The 15,616-nt window shown below is 31.4% G+C and overlaps 1 protein-coding gene across 5 annotated transcripts in view; it reads right to left on the bottom strand.

Annotated features, from left to right (window-relative positions):
- Positions 1–3,052: 3,052 nt before the first annotated feature.
- LOC101893904 (adenylate cyclase type 2) overlaps positions 3,053–15,616 on the bottom strand; it is a 172,539-nt gene continuing 159,975 nt past the window's right edge. For 4 of the 5 annotated variants that reach the window (XM_059124069.1, XM_059124071.1, XM_059124072.1 and 1 more), the window contains exons 13-23: positions 15,457–15,552; positions 15,007–15,125; positions 12,583–12,809; positions 10,688–10,895; positions 10,314–10,618; positions 10,089–10,251; positions 9,820–10,032; positions 9,651–9,755; positions 9,556–9,573; positions 6,918–7,160; positions 3,053–6,854 (exon numbers count right to left, since the gene is read on the bottom strand). In XM_059124069.1, coding sequence (XP_058980052.1) covers positions 6,723–6,854; positions 6,918–7,160; positions 9,556–9,573; positions 9,651–9,755; positions 9,820–10,032; positions 10,089–10,251; positions 10,314–10,618; positions 10,688–10,895; positions 12,583–12,809; positions 15,007–15,125; positions 15,457–15,552 — 1,829 coding nt within the window. In that variant the 3' untranslated portion in view covers positions 3,053–6,722. The remainder of the gene's footprint in view (positions 6,855–6,917; positions 7,161–9,555; positions 9,574–9,650; positions 9,756–9,819; positions 10,033–10,088; positions 10,252–10,313; positions 10,619–10,687; positions 10,896–12,582; positions 12,810–15,006; positions 15,126–15,456; positions 15,553–15,616) is intronic. The other variant, XM_059124074.1, reaches the window with a different exon arrangement.

The raw sequence follows: 15,616 nt of genomic DNA, 5'->3' as shown, positions 1-15,616 counted from the left end.
ATATAACTTCGACCGATCTACGTTTTATTGTACACCAAATGTCTAATATTTGCCCAAATGGGATGGAATTTGGCACGTGCGACCGGATTGAGTCTAGAAGCTAGTATGCCAAATTTGATGAAGATCGGTTCAGATATAGCTATAGCTCCCATATATATTGTTCATCCGATTTCTTATTTTTGTCCTCCGCAGCCGTAATATGCACTCTGTAACAACAATATTTGGGGAAATATATCAAATATAGCTCAGAAATATCTTTGCCAAATTTTATTGAAATCGGTTCCGATTTCGATATAGCTCCCATATATAACTTCGTCCGATTTACCTTTGATTGTGCACCAAACGTCTAATATTTGCCCAAATGGGAGGAGATTTGGAACTTACGACCGAATTGAGTCTAGAAGCTAGTATGCCAATTTTGGTGAAGATCGGTTTAGATATAGCTATAGCTCCCATATATATTGTTCATCCGATTTGTTATTTTTGTCCTCCGCAGCCGTAATATGCACTCTGTAAGAACAATATTTGGGGAAATATATCAAATACAGCTCAGAAATACATTTGCTAAATTTTATCGAGATCGGTTCAGATTTGGATATAGCTGCCATATATAACTTCGTTCGATTTACTTTTGATTGTGCACCAAACGTCTAATATTTGCCCAAATGGGATGAAATTTGGCACTTACAACCGAATTGAATCTAGAAACTAGTATGTAAAATTTGGTGAAGATCGGTTCAGATATAGTTATAGCTCCCATATACATTGTTCATCCGAATTGTTATTTTTGTCCTCCGCAGCCGTAATATGCACTCTGTAAGAACAATATTTGGGGAAATATATCAAATACAGCTCAGAAATACAATTGCTAAATTTTATCGAGATCAGTTCAGATTTGGATATAGCTCCCATATATAACTTCGTCCGATTTACCTTTGATTGTGCACCAAATGTCTAATATTTGCCCAAATGGGATGAGATTTGGAACTTACAACCGAATTGAGTCTAGAAACTAGTATGTCAAATTTGGTGAAGATCGGTTCAGATATAGCTATAGCTCCCATATACATTGTTTATCCGAATTGTTATTTTTGTCCTCCGCAGCCGTAATATGCACTCTGTAAGAACAATATTTGGGGAAATATATCAAATACAGCTCAGAAATACATTTGCTAAATTTTATCGAGATCAGTTCAGATTTGGATATAGCTCCCATATATAACTTCGTCCGATTTACTTTTGATTGTGCACCAAATGTCTAATATTTGCCCAAATGGGATGGAATTTGGCACCTACGACCGAATTGAGTCTAGAAACTAGTATGTCAAATTTGGTGAAGATCGGTTCAGATATAGCTATAGCTCCCATATATATTGTTCATCCGAATTGTTATTTTTGTCCTCCGCAGCCGTAATATGCACTCTGTAACAACAATATTTGGGGAAATATATCAAATGTAGCTCAGAAATACATTTGCTAAATTTTATCGAGATCGGTTCAGATTTGGATATAGCTCCCATATATAACTTCGTCCGATTTAGCTTTTATTATACATCAAATGTCTAATATTTGCCCAAATGGGATGGAATTTGGCACATGCGACCGGATTGAGTATAGAAACTAGTATGTCAAATTTGGTGAAGATCGGTTCAGATATAGCTATAGCTCCCATATACATTGTTTATCCGAATTGTTATTTTTGTCCTCCGCAGCCGTAATATGCACTCTGTAAGAACAATATTTGGGGAAATATATCAAATACAGCTCAGAAATACAATTGCTAAATTTTATCGAGATCAGTTCAGATTTGGATATAGCTCCCATATATAACTTCGTCCGATTTGCTCTTTATTGTGCACCAAACGTGTAATATCAGCCCGAAAAGTGTGAAATTTTGCACATACAACCAAATTAGGCCTGGAAATAAGTTCGCCAAATTTTATCAAGATCGGTTCAGATTTGGATATAGCTCCCATATATAACTTCGTCCGATTTACTTTTGATTGTGCACCAAACGTCTAATATTTGCCCAAATGGGATGAAATTTGGAACTTACAACCGAATTGAGTCCAGAAGCTAGTATGCTAATTTTGTTGAAGATCGGTTCAGATATAGCTATAGCTCCCATATACATTGTTCATCCGAATTGTTATTTTTGTCCTCCGCAGCCGTAATATGCACTCTGTAAGAACAATATTTGGGGAAATATATCAAATACAGCTCAGAAATACATTTGCTAAATTTTATCGCGATCGGTTCAGATTTGGATATAGCTCCCATATATATCTTCGTCCGATTTGTCTTTTATTGTGCACCAAATATCTAATATTTGCCCAAATGGGATGGAATTTGGTACATGCGACCGGATTGAGTCTAGAAACTAGTATGCCAATTTTGGTGAAGATCGGTTCAGATATAGCTATAGCTCCCATATATATTGTTCATCCGATTTGTTATATTTGTTACCCACAGCCGTAATATGCACTCCGTAACAACGGTATTAAGGGAAATATATCAAATATTTGAAATTGAAATCGGTTCCGATTTGGATATAGCTCCCATATATATCTTTATCCGATTTCAAATTAATTGTGCATCAAATGGGCAATACAAGTCCGAATTTAAAAGATACAAATGCTTCGGCATATATATATATATATATATATATATATATATATATATATATATATATATTTCCAGTATTATAATTATAATTAGAGCATGTATGTTGAATTATGCGGAGCTCTACTAAATTAGCAAAGTGGTGTAGGGTATCATAAAGTCGGCCCCGCCCGACTTTAAGACTTTCTTCACTGTTTTTTTAAATAATTTTTTTTGACAAATAAAACACATTTTCTCATTATATTCTGCTAAACATTTTATTTTCGATTTTTTTTGTTTATTGTATGTATGCATAGTTATTTGAATGTGACATTTATTTTTACAATAGTTTATTTATTGTTGTTGTTGTATTTTATTTTTTTAGTCACAAAAAGAGATAAAGTGTGATGTTTGCTTTATTATTATTTTATTATTATTATTTTTTTTAAATATTTTTCTAATTTAAAGAAACATACACACCTACAGACATATAGGTAATTTTCTTAAAAATACCACTACTTATCCTTCGATTTTTCTTCATTTTTTCAAAAATGTTTTTTTGTTTTTAACATACAATCATAAAAAAACTTAAAACTAGGCAAATAAACAAAACGTAATATATTTAATAATAACAATTTAGTATAAAAAATAGTTTGTTTGTTTTTTTGTTGTGTTATTTTTTGTTTTTTTTTTTTTTTAATAAATATATGCTTTTTTAAAAAATATATATAGACAACTTTCGATAAATGTTACGAGTTTCTTGTTTCCTCTGTACATTTTTGCTTTATTGTTGTAGTTGCTGTGTTTGTGTTTTAAATATTTTTAGCTTTTATTCGGTTAGAGGAGGGTTGGTGGTGGGCTTCAAGAGGTTAGTGTCATAGAAGTTGTAAGAACAAAAAACATATTCTTTGAGGTATATCTTCAGAGAGTGAGTGAGTGTGAGAGAGAGAGAGAGAGAGAGAGAGTGGGGTAGCATAGTAGGTGGGAGTGAGGAAAGTTAAGAAACAAATGAAAATAATTTTAAAAATAATCAAGAAAACATTTAACATTATTAAATTAACATAACAGTATTTTTTTCTGTTTTTCTTTTGTAAATTGTTGTTGTTGGTTTCTGTTTTTGCATTGAAACAACAAAAAATAACATTTACATTAAAAATTTTCGTTTAATAAGCAACATAAACAGTTATGAAACACCTAAGGCTATTTAGAAAACAATAACAACAACAAAGGGAGTGGAGCAAATGTTGGCATTTTGGCGGTTAAATGTTGTACTCGCCCACGCATCTGTTTTGATGGTTTCATCCTGTCGTGCTGGGTGTTATTAAGGCCGTGGGCATTATTTCCCACTCCTCTTCCACTGCTGCTTAGAATTGAAAGCAATACGAGAGCCTATTAGGCCGTCGTAATTACATTAACCAAAATGCTGATTTAAATAACTGCGTAGCATTCAAATGGCAAGAACCTTTTGCAAGGAGGAAGAATGTGATACGTTTGGATCTAAACGGATACATATTTGCATACAAGAGATTTTGGGAGTTTTTTTATGGCAAAAGTTGTTATCAAAAATGTTTAACATCAAATAAAAATTGATGAATTTTCCAAAGAAAAAGTTGTTATCGAACAACTTTTCCAAAGAAAAAGCTGTCGAATAATTTTTCTGTAGATAATGTTGTTATCGAGCAACTTTCCTATAGGAAATATTGCTATCGGACAACCTTTCCATAGAAAATGTTTTTGTCGAAGAACTTTTCTGTAGGAAATGTTTTCATCGGACAACTTTTCTATAGAATATGTTGTTATCGAACAAATTTTCTATAGAAAATGTTGTTATCCAACAACTTTTTTTATAGAAAATGTTGTTATCAAGCAGCTTTTTTTATAGAAAATGTTGTTATCAAGCAGCTTTTCTATAAAAAAAAGTTGTTATCGATCAACTTTTCCATAGAAAAAGTTGTTATCGAACAAGTTTTCCATAGAAACAGTTGCATAAAATGGTATTATCGGACAACTTTTCAATGGAAAAAGTTGTTATCGAACATCTTTTCTATAGAAAAATTTGTTATCGAGCTACTTTTCTATAGAAAATGTTGTTATCGAACAACTTTTCTATAGAAAATGTTGTTATCGAACAAGTTTTCTATAGAAAATGTTGTTATCGAACAATTTTTCTATAGAAAATGTTGTTATCGAACAACTTTTCTATAGAAAATGTTGTTATCGAACAACTTTTCTATAGAAAATGTGGTTATCGAATAACTTTTCCATAGAAAATGTTGCTATCGAATAACTTTTCTATGGAAAATGTTGTTATCGGACAACTTTTCTATAGAAAATTTTGTTATCGAACAACTTTTATATGGAAAATGTTGTTATCGAAAATGTTTTTATCGAACAACTTTTCTCTAGAAAAAGTTTTTATCGAACGACTTTTCCATGGAAAAATTTGTTATCGAACCACGTTTTTATAGAAAAAGTTGTTATCGAAGAGCTTTTCCATAGAAAATACTGTTATCGAGCAACTTTTTTATAGAAAATAATGTTATCGAACAACTTTTTCATAAAAAAAATCTGTTAAAAAAAGTTGTTATCGAACAACTTTTCTATAGAGAATGTTGTTATCGAACAACTTTTCGAGAGAAATTGTTGTTATCGAACTTTTTTTCTATAGAAAATGAAGTTATCGGAAATTTTTGCTGTAGAAAAACGCTGTTTTCCAACACTTTTTCTGCAGGAACAAGAGTAGTTGTCGAATAATTCTTCTGTACAGAAAGTTCAACCGATTTTTAATGCAAAATTTTTGTTATCGAAATATTTTTATTAGTGAAATATTGTTATCGATTACATTTTTGATGCAATTTTCTTTTCCTTCGATTACATTTTTGGTGGAATATGCATTTTAAAATAAAAACTACCTGTAAAAATATTGTTATCGATCGATGTTTTTGAAGTAAAACTGGTTATCGAAATGTTTTTATTTAGCAAATTTTGCTTTCGATTATGTTTTCAGTCAAATGTTCTTTTATCAATAAACTTTTCCAGTAACAACAACCTTGTTATCGAAACATTTTGTTATCGAAATATTTTTACTAAACAACTATTGTTATCGATTATTTATTGTGTACCAAATGCTATATTCCATAAATTTTTCCAGTAAAAATGTTGTTATCGATAAATTTGAGTGTCGAAAAATGTATTATCGATTGTTGATCTCATGAAAAATATTGTTATCGATATATTATTATTCCAAAATTTCAATTTTGGATTTTGGAAATGGTTTTTTTTTTTTTTTGAAAATTGCCTAAATACTACGTTGAAGATTTTGAATGATAATATATCGATAACAATATTTTTCGTGGGATCAACAATTGATAATACATTTTTCATCATAAATATTGGATTTTGAAAATAGCATTAAAAAAATCAAAATAACTCCTGCATGTGGGACAATTATACCTTTGCCTCTCTGCCTCGATACCGCTGGACTCCACATTTTCCCTATTTTGTTTTCTTATTGTTCTTCTTTTTTTGTAATTGTTATTATAATTGGTTTTCTCTTTTTTTTATTCTTCTAAAAAATATAAATTTATGTGTTTGTTTGTATGTGTGTGTGCGTGTATATAAATTAAATGCTTTGGATAATTGAAATATGACTGTATGAAAAATGATGCTGTTAAGTGGGATTTGGAGGGGAAGGTGGAGGATATGGTGTCGGTGATGTTCGGTGGTGGGTGTTAGTGTCAAAAAAAGGAGAAGGTTTGAATTTGAATTCGTTAACTTTCGCATCAGCTTTTTTCGTCTTCTTCAATTTTATTGCCTAACATTTCATATTCAAGTGGTGCTGAGCATGTAATTATCATGGCGGGGAGCAGGATATGGAGTGAAGGTATGGTGTAGGTGTTGTTGGCTTTGTAATAAATATAATATTTGCTAAATGATGAGTTTTTCATTTTTTCCGCTAATTTGCATAATTTTTCCATTAGTATTTTTTTTGTTTTTTTTTTCTTCATCTTTGAAATGTGTATTATTGTTTTTGTTGTTGTTGTTTTTATAAAACATGTAAAGTAATTTAGAAAAAAAGAGAAACATAATATTTGAAATAATATTCTTAAACAAACAATGATTTACAATTTCCCATCGAATGGTGTCTTTACGAAGTAGGTGACTAGATTTCCCTTGCCCTTGACATAGGTCAGACCACGGCACTCGCATTCATAGCCAGCTGCCATCAAGATTTTGGCCGTGTGCTCGGTTGTCTGCAAAGAAATAACAAAAACATAAACTTCTTAAATTCTCTGCCTTCATCACCGATAACCCACCTGTAATCGACCCATGACACCACACGAATCCATGCGTGATGCCACATTCACCGTGTTGCTCCAAATGTCGTATTGCGGCTTTTGAGCTCCAATCACGCCGGCAATGACAGGACCATGATTGAGGCCAATGCGTAGCCTGAAGCGTTGAAACGATTCACGATTTATGGAATCTAAAATTGACATCAGTGCTATGGCAAATTCAACCAGAATGACAACATTATGCTCCTCGGTACGTTTCTCATCCTTAAAGAGATAAAAAAAATATCAACATGTTATTACGCCCGGGGGATGGGGGTGGGGGGTTGAGGAAAAGAAAAATTGAATAATCGCATTAGTTAGTTGAAGCTGTTTTACTTCATTGATATTGGACGATTTAAATTGATATTTTACGAACAGAAAATTAAATAATCGAATATATAAGACTGTTTTTAAGATAGACTTGTTATCGATAACAACATTTTTCATTAAAAGTGCCATCGATAACAACATTTTCTTTTGAAAACGTTACCGATAACAAAATTTTCTATACAGAACATTATCCATAACAACATTTTTAATAGAGAAGTTGTTCGATAACAACATTTTCTTTTGAAAATGTTATCGATAACAACATTTTCTCTAGAAAATGTCATCGATAGCAAGATTTTCAATAGAAAATGTCATCGATAACAATATTTTCTATAGAAAATGTTATCGGTAGCAACTTTTTTAACAAAAAATGTTATCGATAAAATATTTTCTATAGAAAACATTATCGATAACAACATTTTCTAGAGAAACCATTATCGATAACAACATTTTCTAGAGAAAACATTATCGATAACAACATTTTCTATAGAAAACATTATCGATAACAACATTTTTTAGAGAAAATGCCATTGATAACAACATTTTATCTAGAAAATGTCATCGATAACAATATTTTCTATAGTAAATGTCATCGATAACAACATTTTCTCTAGAAAATGTCATCGATAACAATATTTTCTATAGTAAATGTCATCGATAACAACATTTTCTATAGAAAACGTTATCGATAACCACATTTTCTTTATAAAACTTTATCGATAACAAACATTTCCTATAGAAAACATTATCGATAACTACATATTCTATAGAATATGTTGTGTATAATACTATTTTTTATTGAAAATGTTATCGATAATAATATTTTCAATAGAAAACATTATCGATAACAACATTTTTGATTGAAAAAATTATCGATATCAACATTTTCTGTAGAAAACAGTATCGATAAAAACATTTTCTATAGAAAACATTATCGATAACAACATTTTCTATAGAAAACATTATCGATAATAATATTTTCAATAGAAAACATTATCGATATCAACATTTTTTTGTAGAAAACATTATCGATAACAACATTTTCTATTGAAAATGTCATCGATAACAAAATTTTCTATAGAAAACTTTATCGATAACAAAATTTTTTATAGAAAACTTTATCGATAACAACATTTTTAACAGAAAATATTATCGATAGCAAAATTTTTAATAGAAAATATTATCGATAACAATATTTTATATAAAAAACATTATCGATAACAACATTTTCTATTGAAAACGTTATCGATAACTACCTACTACCTACTAACGATAACTATTTTCTATAACAACATTTTCCAGAGAAAACGTTATCGATAACAACATTTTCTATAGAAAGTTTCTCGATAACAACATTTTCCAGAGAAAACTTTATAGAAAATGTCACTGATAATATTTATAATAATATTTATGGAAAATGTCATCGATAACAATATTTTTTATAGAAAATGTCATCGATAACAACATTTTCTATAGAAAATGCCATCGATGACAACATTTTCTATAGAAAATGCCATCGATAACAACATTTTCTATAGAAAATGCCATCGATAACAACATTTTCTATAAAAAATGCCATCGATAACAACATTTTCTATTGAAAATATTGTCGATAACAACATTTTCTATTGAAAATGTTGTCGATAACAAAATTTTCCATAGAAAATGTCATCGATGAGAACATTTTACATAGATAATGTCTTCGATAACAACATTTTCCATAGAAAAGTGGTTCGATAACAACATTTTCTATTGAAAATATTGTCGATAACAACATTTTCTATTGAAAATGTCATCGATAATAACATTTTCTATTGAAAATGTAATCGATAACAACTATTTCCATAGAAAAGTTCTTCGATAACAACATTTTCCACAGAAAAGTTGTTCAATGACAACATTTTTCACAGAAAAGTGGTTCGATAACAACAATTTCTATAGAAAATGTCATCGATAAGAACATTTTACATAGATAATGTCTTCGATAACAGCATTTTCCATAGAAAAGTTGTTCGATAACAACATTTTCCATAGAAAAGTTCTTCGATAACAACATTTTCTATGGAAAAGTGGTTCGATAACAACATTTTTCATATAAAAAGTTATCGATAAGCACTTTTTCTATAGAAAAAGTTATCGATAACATCAATTTCTATAAAAAATGGCATCGATAATAATATTTCCTATAGCATATGTCATCGAAAATGTTATTTCCTTCAATGGTTTCCTTTTTAAATTTTTCGATAACAACATATATTACAGTTATCGATAACAAAAAAACCTGACTTACCGCAAAATTGCGCATCAGCTGCATGCGTAAATAATAGTTCGATTTATATTTTAGAAAACTGATGAGTTTCAATTTTCAAAATTCTTTAAACTTACCTTGGCTCCTTCCTCCTTGCCCGGCCTCAGGCCTGAGGCACACATATAGGTACTTGCAATGGTTTTAATTTTTTCGATGCCACTAAATTTGGGTTTCAATAGTAACTGGAAAATAAAAGATACCAAAAAATGTGAGATGAAAAGTTATCGGTGTTATCGAAATGTCTACCTTATCAAAATCGCATATAATTTCGTTCAGCAGACGCAGGCATTCCAGGCCCTGCTTATTTACATCCGTTTCATCGTAGAATTCCTTGTAGTTCGGTATGGAGGCAAACATGACGGCAACACAGGAATAGCTCTCATGGTATAGCTCAGAGGGATTTTGTTGGCTAAGGAAATGGGTGGCAACGTGAGCGGGTAGAATGTTCTCCAAGAGGATCTAAAAAGAAATGGAGTGAAAGAATATTTTTTCCTCTCATATTTTTTCGACCTTACCTTGTTGATACCCCTCATGGTCTCGACCTCCTCCTGTTCCACTTTTAGCTTGGCCTTCCACAGGAAATCTGTGCGGGCCACATATTCTCCCTGGCGATCGAGGGTGTGCAAAACAGCCACCACCAACAGCAGGAGTAGGAAACTTTTAACTTCGATGGGCAAGCTGAAAAAAAGAAATATATGTGCTATAAAACGGAACTCTTCATCAGGGGTCCTGCAACTTACTAATCCATGCGATATCTGGCATTGTAGAGCTCCAATAAATTACTAAAATGCAGCACCACAATCTGGCACACCAGAGCCACTACCATGGTGAAAAATTTCAATATAAATCCCGAGCGCAGGAAAGCCGAGACAGCTGCCAAGCTGATGGCACAACAGAAGAGATATATCGGAGCTATTTGCAGATCCGGATATGAGGGTATTGTGTCTATGTCAGGTATCGATGAGTCATTGGAGATATTCGAGATGCCAGTCAGGTTGAGATTTGAGACGGTGGGTTCATCGTAGTCCTCGTAGGCAAAATTGATCTGCAATGGAATGAAATGGTGAGGAATTTTGAGGAGGATGAGCAGGGGTCTCTGGACCCAACAACTTACCACACTAAACACAGCACAGGCTGATATTAAAATATTCACAATTATGAAAATGGCCATACGCAAGAAACGGCTACTGGCCACCACCTGGCCGGGACCATTGCGATCGGGTGTGCTGGAGTTGATGTCCGGAACATGCATGTTACTCAGATACAGAAACAGGCCCAGGGATATAAATGTTGCTATTAGGGAGCCCAATAGGGCTAGGTTACTACAAATGAAAAAGGGAAACAGATGAAAATGTTGTTATCGAAAAAAATGTCTTTAGAACATGATGTTATCGAACAACTTTTCTATAGAAAATGTTGTTATCGAACAACTTTGCTGTCAAAAATTTTATTATCGAACATCTTTTCTATAGAAAATGTTGTTATCGAACAACTTTTCTATGGAAATGTTGTTATCGAACAACTTTCCTATGAAAAATGTTGTTATCGAACAACTTTTCTATAGAAAATGTTGTTATCGAACAACTTTTCTATGGAAAATGTGGTTATCGAACAACTTTTCTATGGAAAATGTGGTTATCGAACAACTTTTCTATGAAAAATGTTGTTATCGGAAAACTTTTTTTATACAAAATGTTGCTATCGAACAACTTTTCTATAGAAAATGTTGTTATCGAACAACTTTGCTGTCAAAAATTTTATTATCGAACATATTTTCTATAGAAAATGTTGTTATCGCACAAATTTTTTATAGAAAATGTTGTTATCGAACAACTTTTCTGTAGAATATGTTGTTATCGAACACCTTTTCTGTAGAATATGTTGTTATCGAATAACTTTTCTGTAGAAAATGTTGTTATCGAACAAATTTTCAATAGAAAATGTAGTTATCGACCAACTTTTCTATAGAAAATGTTATTATCGAACAACTTTTTTATAGAAAATGTTGTTATCGAACAACTTTTCTATAGAAAATGTTGTTATCGAACAACTTTTCTGTAGAAAATGTTGTTATCGAACAACTTTTCTGTAGAAAATGTTGTTATCGAACAACTTTTCTGTAGAAAATGTTGTTATCGAACAACTTTTCTATAGAAAATTTTGTTATCGAACAACTTTTCTATAGAAAATGTTGTTATCGAACAACTTTTCTATAGAAAATGTTGTTATCGAACAACTTTTCTAAAGAAAATGTTGTTATCGGACAATTTTTCTATTGAAGATGTTGTTATCGAACAACGTTTCTGTGGAAAATGTTGTTATCGAACTACCTTTTTATAGAAAATGTTTTTATCGACTACATTTTCATGTACAAAAGGCTGTTATCGAACCATTTTTCGATAGCAGATATCATTATCGAACATCTTTTCTATACAAAATGTTGTTATCGAACAACTTTTCTATACAAAATGTTGCTATCGAGCAACTTTTCTATAGAAAATGTTGTTATAGAAAAACTTTTCTATGGATAATGTTGTTATCGAACAATTATTCTACAGAAAATGTTATTATCGAACAACTTTTCTATAGAAAATTTTGTTATCGAACAACATTTCTATAGAAAAGGTTTTCATCGACCAACTTTCTTGTACAAAGTGTTGTTATCGAATAACTTTGACTGTTATCGAACCACTTATCTGTACAATATGTTGTTATCGAACAACTTTTCTATAGAAAATGTTGTTATCGAACAACTTTTCCATGAAAAATGTGGCTATCGAATAACTTTTCTATAGAAAATGTTGTTATCAGTCAATTTTCCCATAGAAAAAATTGTTATCGATAAATTGTCTATAGAAAACGTTGTTATTAAACAACTTTTGTTTAAAAAGTTAGTTGTTATCAAAAATATTTTTCCATAAAATTTTGGAAATGCCTTATAAAGAGATCTTCTTCCCCATTTCCTTGAAGGTCTACCCCCCATAAAACAACAACAATAATAATACTCACATATCCATAACAATCAACTGCACTGCCGCTATCGAGATGAACAGCAAGAAAGCACAGATTAAATCATAGCGAAAATGAGTATCCGGCTGGGCGCGATACATTACTTCGCGCGGTGTATTGCGATACCACATGGTGAGCGGCTTCAGTTCGGTGGGTGGTCCAAAGCAATTGAAATTAAAACATTTACGCTCCGGTGGCAATAAATTTGATTCAATCATGGCAATGCTCTGTTCGGGTAGAAGAAGAAGAAGAAGTAGAAGTGGAAAAGGAAAAGTGAAAATAGGAAATTAAATAAAGCTAAGACTTCAAAGCGGGGAGGCGAAACACTTAACTCAACAGTACTCTAGTAGGTGTGGAAATGGCAGTAGCTTTTAAAGGCACGTATCTTGATTTGGTGATGGCATTTGCCAAGTTAAAGTCAGATGGGATGTGGGTGTAAAGGTGTCCCAGAGATTTGCAAACATTCGAAAAGGATAGTTTTCGGGAGGTTTGAATGTCAAGGATATTTCTGTGTACGTTCACAACACTTTAAAGGCCAACGAAGTTAGCGCACAGTGGGAAAGTGCTACTTGCTTTCAGACAATTTTATTATAGATATGTTGTTATCGATCCGCTCTCTTATAGAGAGTGTTGAATAATTTTCCAATGGACAATGTTGTTATCGATCAATTTTGCTTTGAAAAAATGTCTTTATCCAAAGACTTCTTTACAAAAAATGTTGTTATCGAAGAACTTTTCTATAGAAAATGCGGCTATCGAACAACTTTTCTATAAAGAATTTTGTTATCGAACAACTTTTCTTTAGCAAATGCTGTTATCGAACAACTTTTTCATAGAAAATGTCGTTATCGAACAACTTTTCTATAGAAAATGTTGTTATCGAACAACTTTTCAATAGAAAATGTTGTTATCGAACAACTTTTCTATAGAAAATGTTGTTATCGAACAAATTTTCTATGGAAAATATTGTTATCGAACAACTTTTCTATGGAAAATATTGTTATCGAACAAATTTTCTATAGAAAATGTTGTTATCGAACAACTTTTCTATGGAAAATATTGTTATCGAACAACTTTTCTGTGGAAAATATTGTTATCGAAAAATTTTTCTATGGAAAATATTGTTATTGAACAACTTTTCTATAGAAAATATTGTAATCGAACAACTTTTCTATAGAAAATGTTATCAAAAAGCATTTCTATAGAAAATGTTGTTATCAAACAAGTTTTCTATATAAAATGTTGTTATCGAATAACTTTTCTATATAAAATGTTGTTATCGAATAACTTTTCTATAGAAAATGTTATTATCGAAGAACTTTTCTTTAGAAAATGTTGTTATCGAACAACTTTTCTTTAGAAAATGTTGTTATCGAAGAACTTTTGTATAGAAAATGTTGTTACCGAACAACTTTTCTGTAGAAAATGTTGTTATCGAAGAACTTTTCTATAGAAAATGTTGTTATCGAAGAACTTTTCTATAGAAAATTGTGTTATCGAAGAACTTTTCTATAGAAAATTGTGTTATCGAAGAACTTTTCTATGAAAAATGTTGTTATCGAACAACTTTTCTATAGATAATGTTGTTATCGAACAACCTTTCTTTAGAAAATGTTGTTATCGAACAACCTTTCTTTAGATAATGTTGTTATCGAACAACCTTTCTTTAGAAAATGTTGTTATCGAACAACTTTTCTATAGAAAATTTTGTTATCGAACAACTTTTCTATAGAAAATTTTGTTATCGAACAACTTTTCTATGGAAAATGTTGTTATCGAACAACTTTTCTATAGAAAATGTTGTTATCGAACAACTTCTCTATAGGAAATGATGTTATCGAACAACTTTTCTATAGAAAATGTTGTTATCGAACAACTTTTCTATAGAAAATGTTGCTATCGAACAACTTTTCTATAGAAAATTTTGTTATCGAACAACTTTTCTATAGAAAATGTTGTTATCGAATCACTTTTTTTTATTGAAAATATACATTTTCCATGGAAGATGTTGTTATCGATCAACTTTTCAGTGGAAAATGTTGTTATTATGCATCTTTTTGCAAACTATTCCAACAACATTTTCACAAAACATTCCACAGTGGCCACAGTTAGGCCAAGCACGTCCCACTGACAGCCATACTGAGTATGTGCTAATGATAATTGAGGATAAGACAAAATGAAAAAAAAAACCGTTACAGAAAATTTAATTTTCCCATAACTTTGGGCATGTTCGGAATGGAGTTCCATACCCCTTAAACTAAGCAATTTATTTCTTCACTTTTATGTGGCATGACATTTTAAGAAAGAGTCATGTGTTGGTGTTTCCCCGAAAATATGTTTGTGGTAATTGCATTGCAACCTTTCTCCACCCTCCACCACCCTTCACACCTGCTTCGAATCAACATTGCGAAAATTGTTACTTACGGCCAAACCAATATTCTTAACCAATTTCGATTCGGCAATATTGGCAAATGGTCTATCAGCTCCCCAGCACTCAACGTATTTGGTCATCTTGGATGAGGGTCGGTTGCGTGTAACATGGCCTGCAAAGACATGGAAAGAGAGAGAGAGAGGATGCCAAGAAAAGTGATATCCGTTAAAATGTAGTTAGAAACAAATAAAATTCAATTTTATTGAAATAAACTTTTTTTCGATTTTTATTTTTTGTTACGGTCATCGGTCAATAGTTTCTCCATCTCAAGGTGATGGCAAAAGTAATTTCATTTACTTGAATTTTTTTTTTTTTTCTAACGAAAATTTAAACTTTTTTATGCACAGACACACTCACACACACACGAAGTGTATTGATGACATTCGCACATGCCATATAGCATGTCTGTTCATGCTGTAGATTGAGTGATGTCGTCGACATACCTGCATGACTGCGAAAACTTTCATTTGTATGGAAGGACATTTTACGTTCGGTAAATGATGCAGACGAGCGTCTTCTATCGGCAAATGATATTAGACCTGGAAGAGAAAAAATCGAGGAAAAATTGTTAAATTTTGTGGGAATTTGCAAGGTAGTATTTAA

The sequence above is a fragment of the Musca domestica genome, unplaced genomic scaffold (genome assembly GCF_030504385.1).
Source record: "Musca domestica strain aabys unplaced genomic scaffold, Musca_domestica.polishedcontigs.V.1.1 27, whole genome shotgun sequence".
Lineage (NCBI taxonomy): Eukaryota > Metazoa > Arthropoda > Insecta > Diptera > Muscidae > Musca > Musca domestica.
This window is presented reverse-complemented; position numbering and strand designations above follow the sequence as displayed.